This window comes from Borostomias antarcticus, assembly GCF_949987555.1.
Source record: "Borostomias antarcticus genome assembly, chromosome: 24".
Taxonomy (NCBI): domain Eukaryota; kingdom Metazoa; phylum Chordata; class Actinopteri; order Stomiiformes; family Stomiidae; genus Borostomias; species Borostomias antarcticus.
Window position 1 is genome coordinate 13374131 of NC_140257.1, and position 13006 is coordinate 13387136.

The 13006-nt window shown below is 52.2% G+C and overlaps 1 protein-coding gene across 4 annotated transcripts in view; it reads right to left on the reverse strand.

Annotated features, from left to right (window-relative positions):
• The window catches only part of LOC311325340 (disco-interacting protein 2 homolog C), a gene marked incomplete at both ends in the record, with an annotated part of 144873 nt that overhangs the window by 15479 nt on the left and 116388 nt on the right, over positions 1–13006 (reverse strand). For all 4 annotated transcript variants that reach the window (XM_084458021.1, XM_084458022.1, XM_084458019.1 and 1 more), the window contains 8 exons: positions 158–279; positions 1020–1143; positions 1343–1423; positions 7256–7365; positions 9331–9532; positions 10170–10284; positions 10545–10753; positions 11247–11383. In XM_084458021.1, the coding sequence (XP_084314147.1) occupies positions 158–279; positions 1020–1143; positions 1343–1423; positions 7256–7365; positions 9331–9532; positions 10170–10284; positions 10545–10753; positions 11247–11383 (1100 nt within the window). The remainder of the gene's footprint in view (positions 1–157; positions 280–1019; positions 1144–1342; positions 1424–7255; positions 7366–9330; positions 9533–10169; positions 10285–10544; positions 10754–11246; positions 11384–13006) is intronic.

A 13006-nucleotide genomic window follows, 5' to 3' on the forward strand; every position in this document is an offset into this window, starting at 1 on the left:
CACACACACACACACACCTCGTTAAATCGACTTCTTATCATCCCACACCAGGCAGAGATCTTGCTAACATCACTCCGAATGGTCTGCTTCTACGTCTCCATCCTCCTCCGACGGAAAGGTCATTTCTGATGCGGCGGCGCCGGCGGGGGACACGTACCTCCACGATCATCTTGACGGTGGGCAGGGTGGTGGCGATGTTCTGGGGGTGCGGCGGTCGCACGGTGATGGGCACGCAGCCGGCGTACAGGCAGCCGTAGAACGCGGCGACCAGGTCAATCCCTGCAGGAAGGGAACGAGGTCATGTGCTGAAGCAAGGCTCCACACACACACACACACACACACACACACACACACTGAGAGTCTCGCTCTCACACACACGCTCGTACACAGGTGGGCGCACACGTTGGACCCTCAAACTGGGGGGTTTGTGCCCTTAAACGGAAATAATAGCGAGAGAAAGGAGAGTTGACGCACGCAGCTCACACCCACACACACACACACCTGCATACACACCCACACACACACCCACACACACACACACACACACACACACACACACACACACACACACACACACACACACACAGGAACACACACACCTGCATACACACCCACACACCCGCCAAGGGACAGGTTAAGTATTGAGCGCTGCTGGTGAGTCATTATTGAATGGCTCCATTCAGGCAATCATCCATGTCACGACGCGGTGGCACTTGACTCATTATGTCCCAGGGCTCTCCGGCCTGAAAACACCGGTGGAGCTCCCGGTTATAATTCGACCTCTTTTCAACTTCTCTCGGACCGAAGCCTCAGCGTCAGCCCCCGGGTCCTAGTGCCGGCCCTCAGCCCCGCTCCCCACGTTTCAGAGCCCTAGCCCCGGTCCCCCCCCTCCCCCAGTTCTAGCCCCATATTCTCCTACACCCCAACCCCAGTGCTAGCCCCGCCCCCCCCAGCGCTAGCCCCGCCCCCCGGGCGTAGCTCCGTCCTCTGCTCCACGGCCCCCGAGCCCCAGGTCTCACCGGGAGGATAGACGAGTGCAACGTGATCCCCGTCCTGCAGGTGTCCTCGTTCCGCCAGCATGGCGGCGATCTTCTCTGCCCTCTTGTGCAACTGGACGCATGTCAGAGAGCTGGCTATCGTCCCCTGCGCACACAAGAGACACACACTCCAAATGATCAACTCGTCCGCCGGCTTTACCCTCGGATTAAAAAGACAAGCCACCAGCCGGATGCATATTAGAGGATAGCGCGGCGATTAAAACGCCTCACGCCAAGAACTTTTCCACGGCTGGGACAGAAAACGAGCTAGGGGTCATAGCAACCACACCCTAAACAAGCCTTACCCTTGAGTTGAGCAGAGTGTAGAGGACGTGGTCCGGGGTGGTCTGAGCCCTCCATTGTAAGACTTCGGAGAGGAAGAGGAACTAAAATAAACAAAAGGAAGAGAGGAATGAGCCGGGGGGTCCCGGTCTGGAGGACCGCACGCTCAGGTGGGGCTGGAGATCTCCCCTACTACTGCTCAAATCACAGCAGTTGAGAGGAGAGGGTAGAACGACGGTATTATCCCTGAACGGCGAGCGGACGTTAAACGCGCGCGCCGTATCAAACGGCCCTGTGAAGCGAGCAGAGGAAGATCTGTCGTCTTGGAAGAAAGGGTCGTTATGCGGGCCAATTAAAAATACTGAACAATTCTGACTGCATGCACAATGAGCCACGCTCCTAATATTTCTAAAAGGGAACACCCAGGGAACTGATTCATTGTTACAGAGAGGAGCGAGAGATGAGAGGGAGAGAGAGAGAGAGAGAGAGAGAGAGGAAAGAGAGAGAGAGAGAGAGTAACAGACGCATAAAGAGAGATAGTGTATACGGAAGGAAAGTGTCCGGCACACAATATTCACCTGATATTCTTGCAAGTTTCAGAGAGATAGAGATGGAGAGAGAGAGAGAAAGAAAGAAAGAAAGAGAGAGAAATAAGAGAGAGGAGGACCAGGCATCTTTCCGCTTATGAATTTTTCAAGGTTTCCTCCTCACGGGCAGCCATGGCGAGGAGTGTAATTCATGCCAGATCTGTTATGTTCTGGGGGACATGCTCTCACAGTGAGACGCTTGGACAGGCATGGTTTTAATCTGCTGGGTGCGACTTCGCCTGCAACACACAGGAGATGATGGAGGACTACGCACTAAGCTGCGCTGTGAGGGTTACTACCTTGGCCTGCTGGGTGTCGCTTTTTTATGATGGAATTACAGCTGTTGGACGTGCTCGGGTTTGAAACTGGGCTCTATAGCTATTGAGTAAGGACAGATGTTCTGGTGCCGAAACAGTCATTTGATATTTCCTGTCTGGGTTACACCTACGGCAGGTCGGAATGGTACAGAGAGGCTACTCTGTGTGTGAGTGTGTGTGTGTGTGTGTGTGTGTGTGTGTGTGTGTGTGTGTGTGTGTGTGTGTGTGTGTGTGTGTGAGTGTGCATGTGTGTGTGCGTGCATGCGTGTGAGTGTGTGTGTGTGTGTGTGTGTGAGTGTGTGTGTGTGTGTGTGTGTGTGTGTGTGTGTGTGTGTGTGCGTGCGTGTGTTTGTGTGTGTAGACCCACCAAAAAGTACTGAAAAAGAGGCTATCATTAGAAATCACTTAAAACATTTAGGAAAGACGGGAATTGAGTCCACCAAGGACACAGGAGTTAGAAATAACACTGAACCACCTGCCAAGGCCACAGTGAAGTAAGTACAGTGAAGTCTGAACTGCAAATACTGTACATAGGCTACTGTAAAGTACAGGATGCATTTATTTTCTCTGGATGCCAACACCACAAAAAGTCTTTTCTTATATAAGACTGTACATATAAAACAAATTCTGTTCCAACACGCCATCCTTCTACCCAGCATATGGATGGGTGAGCCAAGGGACAGGCTATTGGCTATTGTCAGTATTGGTGACAGGAGCCAGATATGAATTACTATGCTTCGTACAGAAACATATGGAGCGAGGGACACTCCCTCTCCTCCGGGAGAGGGCCACGCCGAGAAGACTTTGGGTCCGAGCTACAAAGCTACGCTAACCGCTAACACAAAGAGCATGGGTTCAGAACAGAGCTGCATGCTACTGGAAATGCTCCAGCAACACAAAAGGCTTGTCTAGTACACAGTAGCGCTAACCGCTACCACAAAGAGCTTGATTCCCTACTGAGCAGCACTAACCACCCACCAGGAGCAATGACACAAAGTCCCCTTTGTCTATAATCGGCCTTGTGTCTGTGTGACTCCGATTCCAGGACCCCGATAAGATGCACAGAGAGGAGCTTTATCCATATGTAAAGATTCTCACTGGACTGTATGGAGATTTCATTCAATGGTTTGCATTGTCGTTATCATAGCGGCTATCGCTTTACTGACATGTGAGCAGGTGGCCACCTGCCTGGCGTGGACATTTCCATGGGAACAGAGACCAGGGTTCATCAACACGCCATGTCTACCCCATGCCCGTAACAAAAGACATACCATTTTGCATGTTACACTATGCTATCATTAAGCATGGCCTTTTAAAACTTGCTAGATTCATGTAGCGGTGTTTAGGGTAATACCAACATTACTTCAACCAGAGCACCCTGAATATCAAGAGGAATCGGTGAATTCATTTCAAATCACAAATGGAATAAGACAAGCGAAGAACTCGGGAGTCACATCCAGCCCACAGGATGATGAAGGCAGGCGGCAGGGAGGGATGCTGCTGTGCTACAGGTACAGAGCTAATCTGTCTCCCAACACACCGAGGAGGAAGAGGAGGGATGCTGCTGTGCTACAGGTCCAGTGCTCAGCTGTCTCCCAACACACCGAGGAGGAAGAGGAGGGATGCTGCTGTGCTACAGGTACAGAGCTCAGCTGTCTCCCAACACACCGAGGAGGAAGAGGAGGGACGCTGCTGTGCTACAGGTCCAGTGCTCAGCTGCCTCCCAGCACACCGAGGAGGAAGAGGAGGATCCCATTCACACAGAGGGCCTGATTTCCAGATGGATGAGCATGCAGGGAGTCTCTATAGGGACACAGCAGCCCATAGTCCGTGATGATGATGATGATGATGAGGAGGAGGATTAGGATGAGAGGGATGCACAAAGACGACGCAGCACAGAAGCATGTGTTCATGTGCAAACGAGTAACGTTAGTGTCCGTTTCAAGTCATGTTTCGAGCCGCTGCTCTTCTTCAGACACTGTGCGGATCATCCATTCTTCTTATTAGTGTACTTGTTTTTGATCCAGCACCTGCCTAAAAACGTTTGAGTTGATGTGCAGAAGTCAATTCTGTCTCGGCCGTTCGCACGGCTCCCTCCTCACCTCTCCCGTCTCTCTCTCTCCCTCCTCACCTCTCCCTCCTCACCTCTCCCTCCTCACCTCTCCCTCCTCACCTCTCCCGTCTCTCTCTCTCCCTCCTCACCTCTCCCTCCTCACCTCTCCCTCCTCCCTCTCTCCCTCCTCACCTCTCCCGTCTCTCTCTCTCCCTCCTCACCTCTCCCTCCTCACCTCTCCCGTCTCTCTCTCTCCCTCCTTACCTCTCCCTCCTCCCCTCTCCCTCCTCACCTCTCCCTCCTCACCTCTCCCGTCTCTCTCTCTCCCTCCTCACCTCTCCCTCCTCACCTCTCCTGTCTCTCTCTCTCCCTCCTCACCTCTCCCTCCTCCCCTCTCCCTCCTCACCTCTCCCTCCTCACCTCTCCTGTCTCTCTCTCTCCCTCCTCACCTCTCCCTCCTCCCCTCTCCCTCCTCACCTCTCCCTCCTCACCTCTCCCTCCTCCCCTCTCCCGTCTCTCTCTCTCCCTCCTCACCTCTCCCGTCTCTCTCTCTCCCTCCTCACCTCTCCCGTCTCTCTCTCTCCCTCCTCACCTCTCCCGTCTCTCTCTCTCCCTCCTCACCTCTCCCTCCTCCCCTCTCCCTCCTCCCCTCTCTCTCTCTCCCTCCTCACCTCTCCCTCCTCACCTCTCCCTCCTCCCCTCTCCCGTCTCTCTCTCTCCCTCCTCACCTCTCCCTCCTCACCTCTCCCTCCTCCCCTCTCCCGTCTCTCTCTCTCCCTCCTCACCTCTCCCTCCTCACCTCTCCCTCCTCACCTCTCCCGTCTCTCTCTCTCCCTCCTCACCTCTCCCTCCTCACCTCTCCCTCCTCACCTCTCCCTCCTCCCCTCTCCCGTCTCTCTCTCTCCCTCCTCACCTCTCCCTCCTCACCTCTCCTGTCTCTCTCTCTCCCTCCTCACCTCTCCCTCCTCCCCTCTCCCTCCTCACCTCTCCCTCCTCACCTCTCCCGTCTCTCTCTCTCCCTCCTCACCTCTCCCTCCTCACCTCTCCCGTCTCTCTCTCTCCCTCCTCACCTCTCCCTCCTCCCCTCTCCCTCCTCACCTCTCCCTCCTCCCCTCTCCCTCCTCCCCTCTCCCTCCTCACCTCTCCCACCTCCCCTCTCCCTCCTCACCTCTCCCTCCTCACCTCTCCCTCCTCACCTCTCCCTCCTCACCTCTCCCGTCTCTCTCTCTCCCTCCTCCCCTCTCCCTCCTCCCCTCTCCCACCTCCCCTCTCCCTCCTCACCTCTCCCTCCTCCCCTCTCCCTCCTCCCCTCTCCCTCCTCACCTCTCCCTCCTCACCTCTCCCTCCTCACCTCTCCCTCCTCACCTCTCCTGTCTCTCTCTCTCCCTCCTCACCTCTCCCTCCTCACCTCTCCCTCCTCACCTCTCCCGTCTCTCTCTCTCCCTCCTCCCCTCTCCCTCCTCACCTCTCCCTCCTCACCTCTCCCTCCTCCCCTCTCCCTCCTCACCTCTCCCGTCTCTCTCTCTCCCTCCTCACCTCTCCCGTCTCTCTCTCTCCCTCCTCACCTCTCCCGTCTCTCTCTCTCCCTCCTCTCTCTCTCCCTCCTCCCCTCTCCCGTCTCTCTCTCTCACTCCCTCCCTCTCCCTCCTCTCTCTCCCTCCTCTCTCTCTCCCTCCTCACCTCTCCCTCCTCCCCTCTCCCTCCTCCCGTCTCTCTCTCCAGACGGGGACCACTCGCGTCCCTTTAACAATAATTACTTTTCACACTGGAAGCGTGGAGAAAGGAGAAGGGGAACACGGCACCACATCTCCAAGCTGACCAATCACATCAGCCCTGAGTTCTTACGGTTCCGTATTGCCGAGGCAGTGCAAAAGGAGCTGTGCTAGGTTAGATTTCGCCAGAGAAGCGTGACGCAGAAACAACCAGCCTATCGTGACGTTGCTTCTCGGAGAACCATAGCTTTGTATCATAGCCACATTATAGCTTTGTGCTGTAGCACCCTGATCCTCATCTAAATCTGAATGAATGTCGAAGAAGGAATCTCGCTACTACACACCTTGGCCCTAAAAAGCTTTTGGGAAACTCAACTGACCCACACACACGTTAGAACAACCGTATCACAATCTTTCAGTACCCCCCACCCCCCCCCCCTCACACCCCAACTTCCTACTTAATCTAAAGTAAATGTTGTTGAAGGGCCAGTTCAGGAGCTCAATGGAAAAACACAGGAAGTAATGCTGACAGGAAAGCTGAGGCCTTGCGTAAACACTAAAGGCTGCTGGGAAATGGGGTCCTGTTTACTACAGCCCACCAGAGAAAACAGTGGTACACTTACACAGCCTATTATTAGAGTGCTAAAAAGCAAGACCTTTCAGACCATTGTCTCTGAAAGGGAAACTAGGCTAGGCTAATGTCCTAGCTACATGCATACTAAATATCTTAATGCGGTTTCGGGCTAAATGCTTTTAAAAGCTTCGGTCCACAATTACTCCTGTAACAGAATATGGCTACTGCTCTCAAGACGTTTTTAGCCTTTCTATTGACACTCAGGGAGGAAACACGGGGAACATCAAAGTGGTTCTGAACAATATCCATCTGACTGAATGGTGGAGATCCAGGATGGTATTGATTCAATGCTAGAACACAGTACGCATGAACCTGACCGCTGCTGCATCCAGAAAGGTTTGAAGAATGTGAATGGTGAGTTTCAGCTGATATGGGAACAGGGGTTAAGATGTTGAGGGGTTTGAGCTAGTTTGACTAGTTTGACCACTATGAGAAACTACAGGTGAAATGAAGGTTGAACCGTGGTTGAACCTGAACAACCGTATGAGGTCAGATGGAGGTGCAGGGTTGAGTGGAGAAACGTGGAGCGGGTGAAAGCCCACCACATCCCATGGGTTTGGTGAGTGTGTGTATGGTGGAACGGGGAGAGGTGTCGATGAAAACCAGGCCCCCCCCAGAGAGCCACACACACACCTTCCTTGCCTGGTCATTGTCTTCTATCTGGCCCAGGTCTCGGCCGCTGGCCTGGGCGATCCTCTTCCCCGAGACCAGGTTCCCCACCATCACAGAGGCAGGCCCGATCTCTGTGGAGCGTAGGAGGGGGGTGAAAATACACACACACACACATACACATGCACACACACGCGCGTGCAAGCACATACACATGCACGCACATACCTCCTCTGAATGATCTAAAGGTTCATTGTGAGTGCAGAGAATATCCCCTCTTCTCTGATCCCCAGTAGATTTATAGTGACAAGGGGAGCGCAGATTGACCTTGTGTTCAGAGGCAAAGGCACCCTGGGTGGATAGTACACTGACAGGGTGTATAGTAGTCTGACACGGTGGATAGAACTCTGACAGGGTGGATAGTACTCTGACAGAGTGGATAGTACACTGACAGAGTGGATAGTACTCTGACAGGGTGGATAGTACTCTGACAGAGTGGATAGTACTCTGACTAGGTGGATAGTACTCTGACTAGGTGGATAGTACTCTGACAGGGTGGATAGTACTCTGACAGGGTGGATAGTACTCTGACAGGGTGGATAGTACTCTGACTAGGTGGATAGTACTCTGACTAGGTGGATAGTACTCTGACAGGGTGGATAGTACTCTGACAGAGTGGATAGTACACTGACAGAGTGGATAGTACTCTGACAGGGTGGATAGTACTCTGACAGAGTGGATAGTACTCTGACAGGGTGGATAGTACTCTGACAGGGTGGATAGTACTCTGACAGGGTGGATAGTAGTGTGACAGGGTGGAAAGTACTCTGACTAGGTAGATAGTACTCTGACAGGGTGGATAGTACTCTGACAGAGTGGATAGTACACTGACAGAGTGGATAGTTCTCTGACTAGGTAGATAGTACTCTGACAGGGTGGATAGTACTCTGACAGGGTGGATAGTACTCTGACAGGGTGGATAGTACTCTGACAGGGTGGATAGTACTCTGACAGGGTGTATAGTACTCTGACAGAGTGGATAGTACTCTGACAGGGTGGATAGTACTCTGACAGGGTGGATAGAACTCTGACTAGGTGGATAGTACTCTGACAGGGTGGATAGTACTCTGACAGGGTGTATAGTACTCTGACAGAGTGGATAGTACTCTGACAGGGTGGATAGTACTCTGACTAGGTAGATAGTAGTCTGACAGGGTGGATAGTAGTGTGACAGGGTGGATAGTACTCTGACAGGGTGGATAGTACTCTGACAGGGTGGATAGTACTCTGACAGGGTGGATAGTAGTCTGACAGGGTGGATAGTAGTCTGACAGGGTGGATAGTACTCTGACAGGGTGTATAGTACTCTGACAGAGTGGATAGTACTCTGACAGGGTGGATAGTACTCTCACAGGGTGGATAGTACTCTCACAGGGTGGATAGTACTCTGACAGAGTGGATAGTACTCTGACAGGGTGGATAGTACTCTGACAGGGTGGATAGTACTCTGACAGGGTGGATAGTACTCTGACAGAGTGGATAGTACTCTGACAGGGTGGATAGTACTCTCACAGGGTGGATAGTACTCTGACAGGGTGGATAGTACTCTGACAGGGTGGATAGTAGTGTGACAGGGTGGATAGTACTCTGACTAGGTAGATAGTACTCTGACAGGGTGGATAGTAGTCTGACAGGGTGGATAGTACTCTGACAGGGTGGATAGTACTCTGACAGGGTGGATAGTACTCTGACAGGGTGGATAGTAGTGACAGGGTGGATAGTACTCTGACAGGGTGGATAGTACTCTGACAGGGTGGATAGTAGTGACAGGGTGGATAGTACTCTGACAGGGTGGATAGTACTCTGACAGGGTGGATAGTAGTCTGACAGGGTGGATAGTAGTGTGACAGGGTGGATAGTACTCTGACTAGGTAGATAGTACTCTGACAGGGTGGATAGTAGTCTGACAGGGTGGATAGTAGTGTGACAGGGTAGATAGTACTCTGACAGAGTGGCTCCCAGAGAGGAAACCAGCTCAGTAAATTCCATTCTACCTGGTGGGCGGTTGGGGGGGGGGGCAGGCGGGCTGCGGCTCTGACCTGGCTGTTTCTGCCGGGGCTTGGGCAGGTTGGTGACGCAGGTGTGGGGGCACATGAGCACGTTGCAGGGGTGCAGGGAGCCCTCCAGGAACAGCTGCTTGGTCTCCGACAGGTGGATGCCACCCAGAGGGGTCTTGGGCAGGGTGTTGGACGGCACCAGAGCCAGGCAGTAGACCCCTACTTGGTGGATGCCATCTATCGCCTGCCAAGGGTTAATAGAGAAAGATCAGATGAGCGACGCTCAACAATAACTGAGATGGGTCAAATACGTAGACCAAATACTTGAACACCTTCAAAGTTCTCACATTTTTCACTTCATTTTTCACTTCTGGTCTTTTTTAAATTGTTTTTAGTTGTACAAGGTAACCCCCCCTGTACAGTAGATGGTAATCTTATTTCATAGACATGTCACTGTGCTCTTAAAGGCTATTTATTCTCAGTGTTCAAGATGAATTTGATTTGAGGGATAGCTGCAGGCAAAAACAGAGATAGGAATAACAGCAACAGCACTGATCAAGAGGAGGATATAAAATGAAAGAATATTTCTTTTAACTATACTATAAAGCTGCAGACAGCTTTTATGGTGAAACCACAGTCTCCATAGTCTCTGGCACCATAGTGCTGTAAAATGTCTGTGACTGGGATTGGGTTTATGAATAAGTAATTGAGTTTTATATATGTACATGTTTGTGTGTTTATGTGCATGTTTGTGCCTGTCTACAGTACTGTAAATACACTCATGTAAGAGAGAGAGTGTGTAAGAGAGAGAGTGTGTGTGTGTGTGTGTGTGTGTGTGTGTGTGTGTGTGTGTGTGTGTGTGTGTGTGTGTGTGTGTGTACCTGCAGTACTCGGCTCATCCATTGAAAGCTGTCCTCCTCAGTAGAATCAGGCCTCTGCTCGGCCACCACCACGATCCTCTCATCATGCAGCACCGTGATGGAGAACACCGCTATCCTGGGGAACGCGCACAAACCAACGCTGTTAGCACACCTAGCGTTAGCACACCTAGCGTTAGCACACCTAGCGTTAGCACACCTAGCGTTAGCACACCTGCAGTAACGCTGGCATACCTAGCGCTAGCACGCCTAGCACTAGCGCACCTAGCTCTAGCACAGAGAGACAGAATGCACACGGTAGCGCTATGCTGCTGCCGACACACATGGCCATAGCGGTCGACCGCGAATGCGTTCAGCGTGAGCTCCCGTTCCTCCCACCTTCCCCTGTAGACGAACTTCATGGGCTCCACGGCGAGGGCGGTGGCCACGATGTCGTCTGCGTTGTGTCTGCGGCCCCCCACCACCATCAGGCCGTCCATCTTGCCAGCGATGAAGGACAGCCCCCCGGGACCCACGAAGCCCAGCAGGCCGGTCCTGGTGAAGGGGTACTCGCTGATGGGGGCACCGTTACTGTTCATGGGGAACACCTGGGAAATACACACACACACATAAGCACACGTGCCCACGCACGCACACACGCACATACACACACGCAAGCACACAAGCAAGCACGCACATGCATTGATGTACTGTATGATTACACTAGCCTCAGAATAAATAAATATAACTGGAGCAAATGAAAGAATTTAAGGGCCTCAAAATTGCTTTGAATACAGTGCAATAATATTCCATTAGTCTCCCTCCACTAAGGGGCCACTAATAAAACACTGAAATAATAAATTCCTCAACTGAAAACCTCTGTATATCCTGGTCCCACATCAGTATGCTACGGTCCATTCATACAATATTTAACCGGGACCAGACTATCAACAGTGTCCGACTCATCCCCACGGAAATTGACTGGGGGAACATACAGATGCCGGACCGGGCTATCTGCAGTGTTGTTCCAGCATATCCCCACGAGTTGCCACTCAAAGCCAGTAACTAGACCGGAGCCTGCTGCTCGCGCCAGGCTCCTACCTCGAAGGTGTTCTTGGTCATGCCTGAGAGGCCGTAGTAGGACGCTCCCGTGGCGATGGAACACACACACAGCTCTCCGATCTCATCTGTTCTGCATAAGTGCGGCACCCCCTCCGGTCTCACGACGCACATGAGGGCTGTGAAAAGAGAGAGGGAGGAGACGGAGAGAGAGAGAGAGAGAGAGAGAGAGAGAGAGAGAGAGACGCAGAGAGAGGGACGCAGAGAGAGAGGGAGAGAGAGTTTATTAGTAAACAGCGAGGGAGTTTAAAGACAGAGAGAGGGCCCCCCCCCCCCACCCCCGTCATCATCATCAAACCGACTGCACTTCATTAGAGCCCAGCTTGGAAGTGGGAGAGGGAGTCGACGGCCCGGTGCAGCGAGCCCCCCCGCCCCCGCCCCCCGACCCCCCCGTCGCTGCTGCAGCTGTGGACGGGAGCGATCCGCCTCGCCTGAACTAAGGCTTGAATCGCTCATACACAATCACATCCTGGGGAAGACGTACACCCAGCCCCAACCCCCCCACCACACACACACACACACACACACACACACACACACACACACACACACACACACACACACACACACACACACAGTCCTCCTCTCTCTCCTCCCTCTCTCCTCCCCTCTCTCCCTTCCCTCTCTCCTCCCCTCTCTCCCTTCCCTCTCTCCTCCCCTCTCTCTTCCCTCTCTCCTCCCCTCTCTCTCTTCCCTCTCTCCTCCCCTCTCTCTCTTCCCTCTCTCCTCCCTTCTCTCCCTTCCCTCTCTCCTCCCCTCTCTCTCTTCCCTCTCTCCTCCCCTCTCTCCTCCCCTCTCTCTCTTCCCTCTCTCCTCCCCTCTCTCCTCCCCTCTCTCTCTTCCCTCTCTCCTCCCTTCTCTCCCTTCCCTCTCACCTCCCCTCTCTCTCTTCCCTCTCTCTCTTCCCTCTCTCTCTTCCCTCTCTCCTCTCCTCTCTCCCTCCCTGTCAGTCAGTCGTTCTTTTCAAAGAACTATTTTTACATTTTTCATTTCTGACTTTGTTCAGCTCACTGGGTTCAAGAAATGTGCTATACAAGCCTGATCTATCATTATTATTATAATTATTATAATTATTATAATTATAATTATAATTATAATTATTATTATAATTATTATAATTATTATAATTATCATAATAATTATAATTATTATAATTATCATAAGTATTATTATTATTATTACTACTACTGTATAAACATTGGATATTTGGCTATACTGATTTTACTATCTTCTTTGTATTGGTTAGCATACTGTACAGCGTTGTCTATGCAAGCTTTCCTGCGTGTTTAAGTTATGAGGTAGTCCAGTCCGTGTGCAACGCCGCTGTTTCTCACAGGGAAATAAGATTTGGAGATAGGAAATGTCATTACTGCATCTCATGACACGACTGTTCCACCGTGTCTCAAAAATATGAAAATAAAAGGAATCCTTCTTGCTGAATCGGCCATAAATCTAATCCGTGTGCGTGTGCGCTTGGTAGAACTGGCGAACACATTCTGCTGTCTGTTCTTAGGAGGGTAGCAGAGGCGGTTTGGTGAGGTCGGCTGGTTTTATCACTAGCCCTGCCCTGAGAACTGAGGACCGATACCTCAGGCCCGTGGCCTTAAGCTCAGCGGGTTAACTCAAGTGTCTCAGCGCTGGTGAAAACCCAGGTTCCGTCCCAGCCCTGAGGACAGATGAGGGTGCGCTTGCTGTTACTCCCTCCCGGTAGCTCTGTGGCCTAGTGGTAGAGTGTCCGCCCA